The sequence below is a fragment of the Phocoena phocoena genome, chromosome 2 (assembly GCF_963924675.1).
Source record: "Phocoena phocoena chromosome 2, mPhoPho1.1, whole genome shotgun sequence".
Taxonomy (NCBI): domain Eukaryota; kingdom Metazoa; phylum Chordata; class Mammalia; order Artiodactyla; family Phocoenidae; genus Phocoena; species Phocoena phocoena.
The window spans coordinates 169,245,931-169,260,657 of NC_089220.1; the positions used below are offsets into that span (position 1 = coordinate 169,245,931).

The window sequence follows — 14,727 nt, forward strand, 5'->3', positions numbered from 1 at the left end:
GTGATGGTTGCGCAACTTCATGAATACTAAAAACCAATGACTTGCGTACTTTAAGAAGCTAAATTTCATGTTATGTGAAATTTCGTTATATGAATTATACTTCAGTAAAAAAAATCTAAAACTTTTTTATAAACAGGGATGAGGTACTGATACATGCTGCAAAATGGATACACCTTAAAAAGATTAGCCAATATTCTGTGACGTGGAAGAAGCCAGGATGGAGATGGGGGATGGAGATGGGGGCTGGCGGTGGGGTGTGACAGCCGAGGGGGTGGATGGAGTTTCTCGCTGGGGCAATAAAAGTGTCGTGAGGTCGACTCTAGTGAGGGTTGCAAAACCCTGTGACTATACCAAAGACGACTGAATTTATAAACACTTTAAATAAGTGAACTGTATGGTATGTGAATTAGTATCTCAATAAATATATTTTTAAAGAAGAGACAGAGAGAGAGAGAGAGAGAGACAGAGAGAGACACAGAGAGAGACAGAGAGAGACACAGAGAGACAGAGAGAGAGAGAGACAGAGAGAGAGAGAGAGAGACAGAGAGACAGAGAGAGAGAGACACAGAGAGAGAGAGAGAGAGAGAGAGAGAGAGAGAGAGAACCTGGCCAGGGGACATGAAACCATAATCAACTTACATGATAAATTCGTTGGGCTGGCAGACAGTTGTAGCCACACCTCCTAAAACAATCCAGGGATTTAGCACTGTTTGGCCGCCGGTTACAGATGTTCCGGCCTCCTCTGCTGCGTCTTTAAAACCCTGTATAATTAGGGGCATCACTTTATCCCTTTCCTACGGTTTAAAAAGGACACAAATTTAAAAGTCACATCATTCAGTTCAAAACCCAGAAAAGAGAGTCTACCCCTGTAGTTATAAAAAGATCATAAAACCCTTACAGGAAGCCCTGAGAGTTTACAGAAGGGGCAGGGAACAGTTCACATGGTAGCGCTTTTCTCAAAAGTCGGAAGAGGCTCTAGGTCACAAAGCGAATGTAGCCCAGACGACAGAGGAGCAAACACCGGAACAGGCTGGGTGCACAGGGCTGCCCTGTACCTGAGCCAGCTCTCTGGACAGTCCTTAACCATCCCGTGACCAGCTAACGCGTGCCCACGCGCCCGCTCCGGGTGTCTGTGTACAAGCAGTGGCCCGAGAGCACGCTGTGAGGGCAGAGAAGGGCCTGTTGAATGCTCAGTTCTATGCGCAGGGCAAACTTCTGGCGGGGACGAAACCAATTACCTGTCAAAAATAATCTAAAAAGGAGTTCACCTCTGGGCCAAGGAGGGGGTCAGGCAGCGAGGCCACAGATGCTAGCGGGTGAGCACAGGGCACCCCAGCCCCACCGCCGTCCACATCACCAGCCAACCGTGACCGAAGAGGCGGGTGCCCGGCCCGGAGGTGCTGTTACTGCGGCCTAAACGTCACCACAACACACGCACGCAAACGTGCTGGCTTCGGTTTGCCCAGGAGAGAAGCGGAAGCAGCGGGTGGGGATGGAGACACGAAGAGGCCAGCCTCTTCTAATTCGCTGCTAACTGCCAAAAAGCAGAGGGCGGGTGGGACACGGACAGCCTGACTTCACGGCGGGGGAGGAGGGCCGGCCAGACGAGCAACAGGACCGCGGCCGGGGCCGAGGACGCGGCCGGACCGGCTCCCGCTTACCCTGTCGGACCACGGCCGGGGCCGAGGACGCGGCCGGACCGGCTCCCGCTTACCCTGTCGGTCATCTTGTTGCTGATCCCGAGAAGCATCAGCATGTTGTCGCACTCTGTGACCCCCATGGCGTAGAGGTCGCTCAGGACGTTGGCACAGGCTATCCTGCCCTGGAAGAGACGGGAGACGTGAGCAGACGCCACGGCGGACTCGCCGGGACGTGGGCCCCGGCTCTGTGCCTCCTGGGCTCACCGCCTTTCCTCCAGCACAGAGCCACTCTCGGGCATTCCCGTGACCACCTCTCCTTTCTCGTGCAACACCCGTCGTCTCCAGGTTCTTTCCCGTTCTCAACTTTAGGGAGAGGTCTGCAATTTATTTGGGTGCGGAACGGAGCGGGGAGATGTCGGGGAAAAGCTTGGAGTGCTTGGTTTCAGAGGAGCCGGAGTGGAAGTGCTGGGAAACAACTGTGCTAAAGAAGACGTGGAGGGCTTCCCTGGTGGCGCAGTGGTTGGGAGTCCGCCTGCCGATGCAGGGGACACGGGTTCGTGCCCCGGTCCGGGAAGATCCCACATGCCTCGGAGTGGCTGGGCCCGTGAGCCATGGCTGCTGAGCCTGCACGTCCAGAGCCTGTGCTCCGCAATGGGAGAGGCCACAACAGTGAGAGGCCCGCATACCGCAAAAAAAAAAAAAAAAAAAAAAAAGACGACGTGGAGCCGCCGCTTCTCCCGAGCAGATCCTTAAAAATGTCACCTTTATTGGTTATAGAGAAGATGGGTTTTATATACCTAGACGGAGAAATCTGGGGAGCTTCTTGTACGAGATAAACAGGAAAATCATCTTGGTTGAGAAACAAAAAGAAGAAATAAACGACACCTAGGCCTGAAATCAGATTGTTTTCTAAAGACAAAGGGAAGCATTTCCCAGTAAACTATAAGGTTTTATTGAGGAACTCTGAAACAGTACTCAACAGAAATGTGGTAATAAAGATTTTCTACTGCCAACAGACATTTAAAAAAATTTTTAAAGTTGCCCTTCTCTAGACAGTAAAGGAGAAAACGACCGATTTTTCTTTCTGACGTAAGGGTAATCAAACCACAAGTTACTATCACTTCCAGCGGCCATTTCGTTGCCCGTTTATGCTGTCTCACGACCTCCTGGCGGGTCGGCAGGGAGCCTGATCACCTCCTGTGACTCACTCGAGGTAACGGGCGCAGCGCCATCAGCAGTTGGGAGGCGCCAACCACAGGCTCGGGCTGCAGCGACCTGCTGCCCCTTCTGCGTGGGCGCTGGGGTCCTTCTACGAGATGCTGGCACAGGATGAACTCCGGTTCTAGCCCCCTGGGCCCCTGGACAGGTGGGACACCGGGGGAGTGGCGTGCGTGGCTCTCAGGACCGCTGCGCCAGAGGAGAGGCGAGAAACAGGTTTCTGGGAGCGTGCGTGCTTGTCTCCACCTTCAGACCTCCCGGCCTCAGTCCCTACGTGTGGGGCTCGATCCCAGTGCCCCTGGCACGAGGAAGGGCCTCCGGCACTTTCTAATGATAGGATGTTGCCAATCTCTTCATCGGCTCCTCCCAGCTGCCAGGGTGGAGGGCCCAGCTGGGAAGAAGGAGGGGCTGCTGGCGACCACCCTGCGATGAGCAGGACGGGGTGTCGGGGCAGAGCGTGATCAGCAGGCAGATGCACACGCCACACAGTGGAATAAGACATGGGGAGAGGGCTTCCCTGGTGGCGCAGTGGTTGGGAGTCCGCCTGCCGATGCAGGGGACGCGGGTTCGTGCCCCGGTCCGGGAGGATCCCACGTGCCGTGGAGCGGCTGGGCCCGTGAGCCATGGCCGCTGGGCCTGCGCGTCCGGAGCCTGTGCCCCGCAACGGGGAGAGGCCACAACAGTGAGAGGCCCGCGTACCGCAAAAAAAAAAAAAAAAAAGACACAGGGAGGGGGAATGACCAGATTCAGGATCAACGGTCAGGTTTAGTGGTGATGAGATGCTAAGCTCTTTCTTTCTGGACAGAGACATCTAGGATCAGTCCTATTACAGAGGATGGTGAAACACAGGAGTGTGGCGTTTACAAATGTCCCAGAAAGAAAAGTACAAGGAAATAAAGAAGAAAACTACAAACACAACAGACATGCTTAACAGACCACAGGTGTTCTGGCACAGACACACAGGCAGGTACGAAAGCAGCAGGGGACACGCCCCATCCACCTTAACTGCCTGCCTCATGCACGGTGCCAAGTGTGAGCAAGGGATCGACCAGATCAGATCTACAACCACGGGAGTCAGGGCAGGGGTAGGATGAGAGCAATTTGTGTAGAACGAAAACAAAAAAACCCACACAAGAATAACAAAACCCCAGCCACCACCCAAAACCAAAAGAGTAAGCAGTTCCAGATGTAAAAACACGTCGGTTAAACTTACCATCATGTAAGGGTCATCGACGATGGGATAAATGTAATCTGTGGTTTGAACCAAGGAAAGACCGCCGTGCCTCAAAGGAATGACACAGGTATCCATCCCAATGCCTGCAAAGATGGGGGTCATCATCATCCAAAAGTCAACAGGAAGAGCCATGTCATTTTGTACCTGCAGTGTTCTGAATAGGAGGGGTTTTGCATAAGACACTTACGGAACACTGCTCACCGCCAACAAAGCAATGTGTTTCCTATCAAGAAGCATAACTGCAATAAACGTGAAACAAAACCAGCTTAAGATAGAAAATGAGAACACAATTTGTTAGTCATAAGACTCAACTTCAACATGGTACAATTTTTAGACTTTAACGATGCCTTGAACAGGAAGTTTCCTTTGTGTTACTGTATCACGTGACTGGCACCATACAGAATTTCTGTAAAGATGAGAACAGCACAAATGGAACTTGGGTTGTCTTCTCCATAGTTACTTAGGAGTATATCTTTGGGCATGATTCTGTTTTTCCAACAGAAAATCTGTAAAATATTTTACACATATAAAATGCTAGGGCTTCCCTGGTGGCGCAGTGGTTAAGAATCCGCCTGCCAATGCAGGGGACACTGGTTCAAGCCCTAGTCCGGGAAGATCCCACATGCCACAGAGCACCTAGGCCCGTGTGCCACAACTACTGAGCCTGCACTCTAGAGCCCACGAGCCACAACTACTGAAGCCCACGCACCGAGAGCCCATGCTCCGCAACAAGAGAAGCCACTGCAATGAGAAGCCTGTGCACTGCAACGAGCAACGAAGACCCAACACAGCCAAAAATAATAAATAAATAAATTAAAAAAAAAAAAATGCTATTATAGGGCTTCCCTGGTGGTGCAGTGGTTAAGAATCCGCCTACCAATGCAGGGGACACGGGTTCAAGCCCTGGTCCGGGAAGATCCCACATGCCACAGAACAACTAAGTCTGTGCGCAACAACTACTGAGCCTGCGCTCTAGAGCCCGTGAGCCACAACTACTGAGCCCACATGCCACAACTACTGAAGCCTGCGCGCCTAGAGCCCGTGCTCCACAACAAGAGAAGCCACTGCAATTGAGAAGCCCACGCACCTCAACGAGGAGTAGCCCCCGCTTGCCGCAACTAGAGAAAGCCTGTGCGCAGCAACAAAGACCCGATGCAGCCAAAAATAAAGAAAAATTTTTAAAAATGCTATTATACTACATTTTAGTCAAAAATGACAAAAATAAGAAAGGAAGGGAGAAAGAAAGAGAAAGAGAGAAAGGAAGGAAGGAAGGAAAGAAGAAAGAAAAGGACAATGCTAGAACAAGTATTCATTGATTCCAATCAAGCATGTACATAAGCACTGTGGCTCCCAAGAAACTTTAAAATTCCATGCATTCCACTCATGAGAAACTGATGTCACCTCTACTAACTTAATGAGCAGGGAAAGAAAAATTTGCTTAACAAGCCTATGGGATATATTTCAACTTATTAAAAATTGTTTCTAAACATTTAGAAAGATAACACAGACAACTGATGGGCTAATTAGAAACAGTTCCCTTTTCCTGAAATCAGTTTAGAAACAGTCAAGACTAGCTACTGCAGGCTACATTTTTTAAAAAAAAATCACCTGTAATGCAAACACTTCAAATTCAGACTGGCCTCTCACCAGGTAAGCCTAATGGAGTGCTTTCCTACACTCACCTCCCTCAAGAGGATGCCCTCTGGTCCTTAGGAAGTATTTCAACCTTGCAGCCCAACGGCCAAAAGCAAAGGACAAATCCCATGAAGTACGAAAGGAAGCAGGCAGACGTTTACCGTCTCGATTCAGAATTTCAAACGGAATAAGAATAAGTCACACCCGAGTCACACAGAGAGGACCACGTGTGGCTTTCTTTCATAACTACCCCAGCACCGTGTCAAGTCCCGATCCATTCTTACTAACACTAAAATAAAATCAAGTTTAGTGAAAGATCACTCTGTGTAGGCAGGCTGATTTTTTTATTACTACACTGGATGGCAAAGCAGAAACTCTTGGTGGAAGATCCAGTGAGGGAATGGAGGACTTTGCCTCAGAATGGCAAGCCTCACAAATTTGTAACAATGGAACGCTCATTACCAGTGATCAGAAAGCATGTGATGATTCATCTCAGCGACGCATGTATGCAGAAGCGCCCTCTAGCGGGGCTCTCTAGCACTCAAGAGCCACAATTAAACTCATACCGACTGCTCCCCTAAACCGATCATTCCAACAACTGGGTGTTCCAAGCCTATTACCATTCACTTTGGAAAAGAGGGAAGAAATACTGTTTTTCTTTTAGATTTTCATATAAACTATAGGACTATTGAAAGAGACACTAAAAAGAGTTGCTGAAAGTTAGCTTTAAATGTTTTGTAATGTGGGAATCTTAAACTGGAATTCAATCTTTTTGATTTGTAAAGCAGTTAATTTCTCTTGATACCCAGCATCAGAGCGTGTGAACCATGACTCCCCAGCACGCTCCTGGGGCTGACAAGAAGCTTCCATCTCCTACAAGTCCTCTCTCTCCACCAGGACACCACTCCGTGTTAGAAGGAGGGTCAAGGGCTGTCCACGTGGGAACCACCAGCCACGTGCGGTTACCGAGCACGTGAGATGGGGCAATTCCAAAGTGACATGCGCCGCAAGTGCACACACTCGATTTTGAACACTTAGTACCGAGAAAAACCGACGTCTTGTTAGCCATGTTTTATATTAATTATGTATTGAAATTATAGTTTTTATATACTGGATTAAATAAAATATATTAGAATTCAATTCCCCTGATTCTTTTTTTTTTTTTTAATGGAACTATCTGTACTAGAAAATTTTAAATGACACAGGTGGCTCACCTCATCTTTCTTTGGGACAGCACTGGTGTGTAGTGACTGGTCTACAAATCACCTACCAAATTTCAAGAAAGGAAGAGAGAGAGGGTGAGAATGGGACAGGCCATGGGCCTTGCAAACGAGGGTATCGAGTTGAGAGAGAGAGGGACAGTACAGGCAGAGGGCAGGTAAATGCCAGAGTAGAGGGAGCCTCAAATACCAGACCGAGCAGGGTGTATGTAACCATCAGTGGGTGGTGACGGGGAATTCTAGGTTTCAGCAAGACTGAAACTATCCATCAAAAAAAAAAAACAAACCCAAATCATCACTCTACCCCCACTGCCAGCAACCATCAAGACATGGCAGCTCTTAAGCATCAGGCAACAGAGGTACCAAGTACTAAGACACACTTATCTTAACATTTCTTTAGTTAGAATACATTTAATAGAAGTGTATATTTAACAACTGTTACGGTTCATCCTTAGAATCCAGGAAATATGACATTCTTTTAGAAAAAAAATTTTAAATACAGGTCAACAGACTTGTGTGTATACGTTATATAAACATACATACATACACAAGTATTATGTACATGGGTACAGGTGCACATGGTGCATATACATACATACGCGGATAATTTCTGGTACTCACAGCAGTTGCAAACAGTGAGTATTATTACCCCATTTTACAGATGGGAAAACTGAGGTTCAGGAGGGTTACGAACTTGCACAGAGTAACATTTATTTCTCTTTCTCCTGCCTGGACCCTTGCTGTCGACATCTGTCCCCTTTTGCCACTGCTGAGTTACCGCTGACGCAGCTCCTCTCCCCATGAACACGTCTGGACTTAAAAACCAGATGATAAGCAGTATGGTGGGTGGAGGAATTGGAAGATGTGGATGCCAGTTCCTGACCCCCACCAAGTGACAGGGAACAGGTTACCCGGCCTTCCTGAGCTCCATGGAGTGCTCAAGAAGTCAACGGGGGCGGTTACAGAGGGGAATGATGACTTTATCCATGAGGTTTTGACTGCATTTGTCTCTGCCCATTTGGCAGCTTATCTTTCCCGACAAAGTTATCTAAGAGCTTTCTCAGTATATTCTCATTTCTTGACAAGCAAGCTGACATCCACTCCATCTCATTCATGTGGTATTTCTCCACGCTGAGACATCAGCTAGATGAGGACGATTTTCTAACTGAGCTCCTGCAAGCCCTACAGGCCCCGAGAGTGCAGGGTGTGAATTCTCCTCTCCCACCCAAAGCAACCCTGCGTTTATCTGCTTTATACATCAGGAAAGAAAGGAGTACCCTAGGTTCAAAACCAGTGTTGTAAGACAGAACGTGACCATAAAAGAAATGCAGTTAAAACCTTATGTAAGAAAGCTGATCAACTCATACACCATAACTACAAAACACCCACAAACTCCTAGAATACATGTCAAACACTCAAAAGGCAAAGTGATCACAGTCTTGCATCATGTACTTAACAAAGCACACAAGAGAAGCTAACAAACAGCATCCCAGTAGCCTAGAATTTCTTTCTGAGCTCTGTGTTTGAGAAAAGGCAAACCACTAATGGCAGCAGGAACTGGGTCAAGGAAACATGGCTCTCAAGTCCAGATGCCGTCCTGGAGTCCAGACCCCGTCCAGTGTTCTCACCTGCTGTGTCTCCCTCCTCCCCACGGGAGCTTTTCAAACAATGCCTGCTGCACAGGAACCCCGAGTTCCCCCCAACCCAGGCACTGCTCTCTAAAGGTGTCCTGCACGACACCTTTCCTACTCTAATTTAATAAAAAATGCTCTTACTGTAATACAATTGTCTCAATCGCATAGTAACAGTTTCAAAATGGTTAGAGCATATTTCTTCATGTTTTTCAAGTCGTTCCTCCAAATAAGTTACAATAAGGTAACAGTTACCATTGCTTTGCTCTTTGAATCCTTCTTGCAGAAACTTAAAAAAAAAAAAAAGGCAACATGGGAGGAGAAATCTAGTTTTTTGACTCACTGACTACATTGCAGCCAAGATGCTCTACTCGGGGAAATATGAAAGAAACAGCAGTTCACATACCAAGCCTTGGCATAACTGCTCCAAGAAACTGCTCATCTTCTTGGAAGTGGTTCTCCTGTAAGGATTCCAGCAATTTCTGCAGGACATCTTGGGGCACTTTGCAGCCGGTGCCCTTCAGTTCAGTGAATCTGGTTAACCGGAAGCTCTTGTCCAATTCATAACTTTCCGGGTTAAAGGACTCCCGCGCAGACATGGTTCTCGGGCGCACAAACCTCACTGCTGGGTTCCTCCCCTCCCTCTCCTACACGGCTGGTTTCTTTACAGATCCACCTGGGTAGCACCGAAACACAAAGACACCATTAAAGAGTTCTTCTTACCAGTACCCGCCAAGAATCTAGTGAGTGAATACATGACAGTGAAAAGTAAACATGAAAAGGGCTGCAATCACCAAGACCACAGGGAAACAGCCATCTGGGACCACAACAGTTTGTCACAGTGATGCATAATCTAGAAGAAGTCATTTTAAAAGGTGACTGTACCATTAGAGACATATTCTATGGAAGGAGATCTGATGTCTGTGTTGTTATAATGGTGGTTCTGAGGGGCTGCAAGGAAGACGGAACTATGGGCCAGCTGACTTACAGGACACAGTGCCATCTTGAGTAAAAAGTTCCAAACGTTCTTCTAGCCGGCAGCATTACAGGAAAACTAGTCACTTCACCTATCAACCAGGAAGTACTATGGTTTAGAAATTAAATGCCCTGGCTAAAGTGACTTTTCAGGAAGACCTTTTACCATCTTTTGCTATCTCACAAAGAAAAATAATATGCCTAACAGATACTTTTGGTGAAAAGGACATCGGTGGATATGCATTTGATGAAATTCTTTACGACGCTAAATTCAGTTTTAGAAAAACAGGTTTTCACTCTGAGCCAGAAGTACACGACATGATCCAAAACTAACAGGAAGCCTCTCTAAAGAACACAACTTGAAAGCTGGAATGGCTGTTTAACACAGCAAAGCTCATTTTCTACAAGAGAGCAGTGGAAAGTCTTCTCATGTTTTAACTCAGTGCTACTTCCTAGAAAGCAAACACCCCGCCCGACAAACCAGTACACACACACATCATTGATAAAATATGCTACTGCTCGTTACTGTTTCACTGCAGACCTAAAGTGATAAACTGTACTAAATCACTAGCATTTATGGTACTTGGTATCACTGGACGTTTCTGGAACAAACTTTTCTAAGCTTGAAGCCTTTGGGGCTACACGAAAACCTTCCACGTGCTCCCGGGGTTTACAAAACTTCCAGACCGATACTTTACTGGGCATAGAATTAGACACCCCAAGTTTTAGGGTCAGTTTCCCCTATAAAATTTATCATTAAGAACATAATTCCCATTTATAGAGTTTTCGATCCCCTGCGAAGCCCATCACTCATTTCAAATAAATCTCCTAGAGTCTGAGTTTGGGCAGTAATCCAAACTGTCTTTACAAAACCATGTTTGGGGTGAGCAATGATTTCCGTTTGAAACCTACAACCGTAAAGGAGTAAACCTTCCAACATTCCAAGAAAACCACCTGTCCGAAAGGAGGGCGCCAGGAGAGCTAAGTTATGGAGCTGGGAATTGTGAAGCCATTTTAGAGTTAGGAAAAGTCCAATAGCAGTTTGACTTGGGTTTGGAACAAAAACAACAGTCCTTTCCTCACCAAATGCCTCGCACTTAACACCGCCTCACTCCTACCAGGGGAAAAAAAAAATCCAACTCACGAGGCATCCAGTTATTTTCCTACCTCCAATCCCTATCCAAAAAAAAAAAAAAAAAGGCGGGGAGGGGCACTTGGAATTCAGGGGGCTAACTTCCTTTTAAATCTTCCTAGGTTTTTAAGGGCAAAAAGTTTAAAACACCTTAAGCCCAAAAGGCACTCAGGAGTTTTAAAATTCGAAATGGAACGAGGGACGTAAATCACACACATCGCATCCGAATCCTAAAAAAACATAAATTCTTACATTTTTTGGACGGGATGAGAAAATGGGGGGGGGGTGGAGGGGGACGTGAGGAAAGGCGTAATCAATGGTGGGGGGGGCTGGCATAACACGCAGACGACTTCAACCCCCGAAGCCGCCTGTTTACACCTTTAAACAATGACATGAATATTTAAAAACAAGGGTTAACCCTTTCCTTCTCGGCCACGTTTTAATTTTTTCAAACGAGGGCGCCAAGCTGGCCGCAGAGCCGAGGGAGCACGGTAAGTGGGGGCGGGAGAGGGGGCAGCCCCGGCCCGGTACCTACCTCCCCCCAGGTTCCCAAGCCTAGGAAATAAAAAACGGAGGGGACGCGGCGACGTGGGCGCAGGGGCGGCGCACCCCGCGGGAAGCACACGTCGGGGCGGCAGCCGGTGCGCGCAGGGCAGCGCTCGGGGACACCTTAAATCCCCGGCTGCCGCCTTTAAAGGCCACCCGGGCCCAGGCTCTTTGTGCGGCGCGGCCCGGTGGAGGCGGAGCGGGGCGGCCAGCGGGGCCATGCCGGCCCGCCCGCTCTCTGTCCCGGCGGCAGCGGCGGGAACCGCGCGGCCCAGGCCGCGGGGCGGGCGTGAGGCGCGCACGGCCCACCGGCCGCGGCGGGTTCCCCGGCTCGCGGGCCGGCCGGGCCGGGACGCCCGGGGTCAGGCTGCGCCCGCGGGGCCGGAGGGAGGGCGCGCGCGGACGAGGGGGCGGGGAGGGCCCGGAGGCGCCGCGCGCCGCGCCCCGGGCACCGGGCTAGGTTCTCCCGCCGCGCGCGCGGGCCGCCGCCGCCGCCGCACAAAAATGTCGGCGGGCGAAAAAATTAACCCCTGCGTCGCCGCCCTCCCCCTCCACTCCTCCCCCGCCCTCTTCTCCCTCCCTCCTTCCTCGGCCCCGCGCGGCAGCGGCGGCGGCGGCGGCGCGGGCGGTGCTTCTTTTTTAAAGCGGCCCCACCAAGCCCTGGCTCGGCCCCTCTCCAGGCTGCGCTGCAGAGCGCCGACCGTGCACGGCTCCCGGCGCGCCCAGGCGGCCCGCGAGGGGATCCGCACGGCCGCCCTGGGCCTGCGGACGAATATTCCCCTTTAAGCCTGGTGTCTCGCCCCCCCTCCCCGAGCCAGGCGCTTACCGGTTCGCTTTGCGCCCTCCGCCTCCTCCCGCGAACGGGACTCCGCCGCTCCCACAATGCACCGGGCGCCGCCGGGCTCCCTTAAGCGTCGCCTGAATAAAAAGGCCGCTCCCGGCGGCGGCGCGGAGGGCGGGAGGGCCCCGGGCCGCGCCTGGGCGCCGCGGGGGCTCAGCTTGGCTCGGCGGGCCCCTGCCGGGAACGGGGCCGCCGTGCGCCGCGCGCGAGGGTCCTTTAAGGGCCGGCTCCCTCCCTTTAAGAGGCGGCGGGCCGCGGCCTGAGCGGCTCGGTAGCTGCGTGCGGCCCGGCAAGGGGGCGGGGGCGATGTGCAGGCCCGAGCGCGGCAATGATTGGTCTCGGGGGAGGGGTGGGGGGTTGCAAGCCAGAGGAGAGGTGGCATCCGTTGCATGATGCAAAAAGGATTGATTTCAAAAGTTGCGAGTTGCATTGGCAGCAGCCTTTGGCGCCCGGGCCACCTCCTTTTCCTTGATCCGCTGGAAGGGCCGGGAGTGTCCCAAAACCTGGCCGGGCTCAACTGCGCTGCATTCTGCGGGACGCTGTACCTGCTCCCCCAAGCGCCCCAAGCGCTGCCGTTGTTCCTACTGGCAGACAATGAGCGTGGAAACAATTTGAAAATCGAATCGGAGCAGAGGAAAGGCCCCCTCTGCTGCGATGAAGGACTTCGAAACACAGACGGCGCGTTTCGTTAATAACGAGTCTCCCTTCTATTGTTCAGCCTGGCTCGGGAGTTAATATGAGCCTTAGTGAACGTTCACACGTCCTGCAAAGTTTCTTGAACGTTTCATGTGCTTGGTAGGAAGTCAAAGCTTAAGGTTCCTCAGTTACATTGTTTTCTCTCCACGGGTTCAAGTAAACATGGCAGTCTAATACTGTTTGTGTTTGAATGGACACCCATAGGAGCGATTCAGCTTCTGAGATTACTTTTTTCAGGTTTTCAACTTTCTAAGGCACTGCTGAATAAAATAAAGCAAAATGCTTTCCTATGGCGTCTTTTAGGGCTCCCCGTAAAACCGAGAAGTGAAGGAGGGGATGCCGATCAAAGTTTTCTAGAGTGGTTCAACGTTTTCCAAATGTATTTTGGGGCAGGAGCGTTTTTTAACCGAAAGGTGCTGTGGGTTCTGTTGTCAGGTTTGTAGGCTACGCAGATGCCCTTTTCATTCTTAAAATTTCTGCCTGGCAGTTCCCCAAGGTTTTGATCTAGGTGAGGATGCAATCGTGATGCAGTCTAGGAGGCAGTCCAGGCTGATGCAGGCTCCTCTCTGTCTTTTCTCTGCAGCCCTACAGGAAGTTAGGAAAGAGCATAGTAGCCTAGATTCTTTGATGTGTTGGACTTTTGTCAGAGTGGCATAACCCACTGGTTGACAAACCTAGATTTGCCTCTGAATCGCCTGGGGAAACGCAGGTACAGGCAATCCCCAGGCAACACTCCAGACCTTCGGAATCAGGGAAGGAGGATACAGATATCTTAACTCCCCTCATCGCCTCCTTTTTAAAATCGATTTTGTGAGTTGTTTGGGGCATTTTGGTATGTTGTGTGTATTTTTTAGCAAAAAAATGTCACAACTAGAAAAAAAGATTTTGGGGATTGGGGGAAGGTGACAACAGAGGTGAGTAGGGCCCTCTGTGAGGATGCATGTTTCATGCCGAGGAGTTTGCTGTTTATGCCGTAGTCAGCAGAGTTTGTCAGATTTGGGTTTTACAAGTTTAGCTTGTAAAAGAAGGCTGTACCACATTTGGGAGGATGCCCTCTCCCAGAAGGGAGAATGGGGCCACATCTCTAATGAGGAGGGAATTGTACTAGTCAAGCATGGGGTCGAGGGTATCCGAACTGAACTTGCAGGAATACAGACAAAGGAAGGAATTTCAGGTGATTTCGTGTATGGTTGGTGAAAGAGGCGTAAGATGACACCCAGATTTCTAGTTTGGGGGGAACCGGGTGAGTAGTGAGGCTACTAGTTGAAACAGGAACTTATTAGCAAGCAAACAGGTTTGGGGGTTAGTTCAGCTTTGGAAATGTTAAATTTCAGGCACCCGCCAGATACTCTAGGCAGAAGGCAATTGGTAAAACTAGGTCTGGCCCTAGGAGTAGGGGTGGACTCTGAGTCTGAGATGCAAATGTGGGCACCATCAGCATATAAATGGAGTTTGAAGCCCCGGAAAGGGGTGAAATTAACCAGGAGTGGGAGCAGAGGAAGAAAAAGAAAGAGACCTTGGACAGAGCCCTGCGGAGTTTCAAAACTGAATGTCTGGGCCAGCAAGAGGCTGATCCCCGCTTTGTGTGGGAGGCGAGCGTCCTCAGAACCCACTCCTTCCTCCCCCTGGCCCTGGGGTTGGAGCTCTCCCCGGCAGCTCCAGGACAGCTTGAGTCAGATTCTCCCGAGCGGAGTTTGTAGACTCTGGTCTAAGCCACGATGCCTTGAGTAGCCTGGAGCCAGGCTACAGTGTTGGGGACAGATACTCCACCAGAGCTCTCATCCTTCCCTTCCTTTGCCCTAAACACAAGCCTCTCTGTGTGCTTCCCCCCATCAGCTTTTTTTCTTTCTGTGAGTCTTCCCCAGGCGGCTCATCAGAGCCCCATCCTGTTGTGAACCGTCTCCCCTGAGTTCTCAGGTCCTACTGGCTCCAACTGAAAGATGGTTCTCCTGGGTTGCA

The 14,727-nt window shown here is 50.1% G+C and overlaps 1 protein-coding gene across 2 annotated transcripts in view; it reads right to left on the reverse strand.

The window, feature by feature from the left end:
- Window positions 1-14,727, reverse strand: part of SEPHS1 (selenophosphate synthetase 1) — a 45,536-nt gene that overhangs the window by 17,242 nt on the left and 13,567 nt on the right. Inside the window, exons 1-5 of one of the 2 annotated variants that reach the window (XM_065901307.1) lie at window positions 12,058-12,254; window positions 8,985-9,254; window positions 4,072-4,175; window positions 1,715-1,822; window positions 640-794 (exon numbers count right to left, since the gene is read on the reverse strand). In XM_065901307.1, coding sequence (XP_065757379.1) covers window positions 640-794; window positions 1,715-1,822; window positions 4,072-4,175; window positions 8,985-9,177 — 560 coding nt within the window. In that variant the 5' untranslated portion in view covers window positions 9,178-9,254; window positions 12,058-12,254. Of the gene's footprint in view, window positions 1-639; window positions 795-1,714; window positions 1,823-4,071; window positions 4,176-8,984; window positions 9,255-12,057; window positions 12,255-14,727 lie in introns of those variants that run through there. The other variant, XM_065901313.1, reaches the window with a different exon arrangement.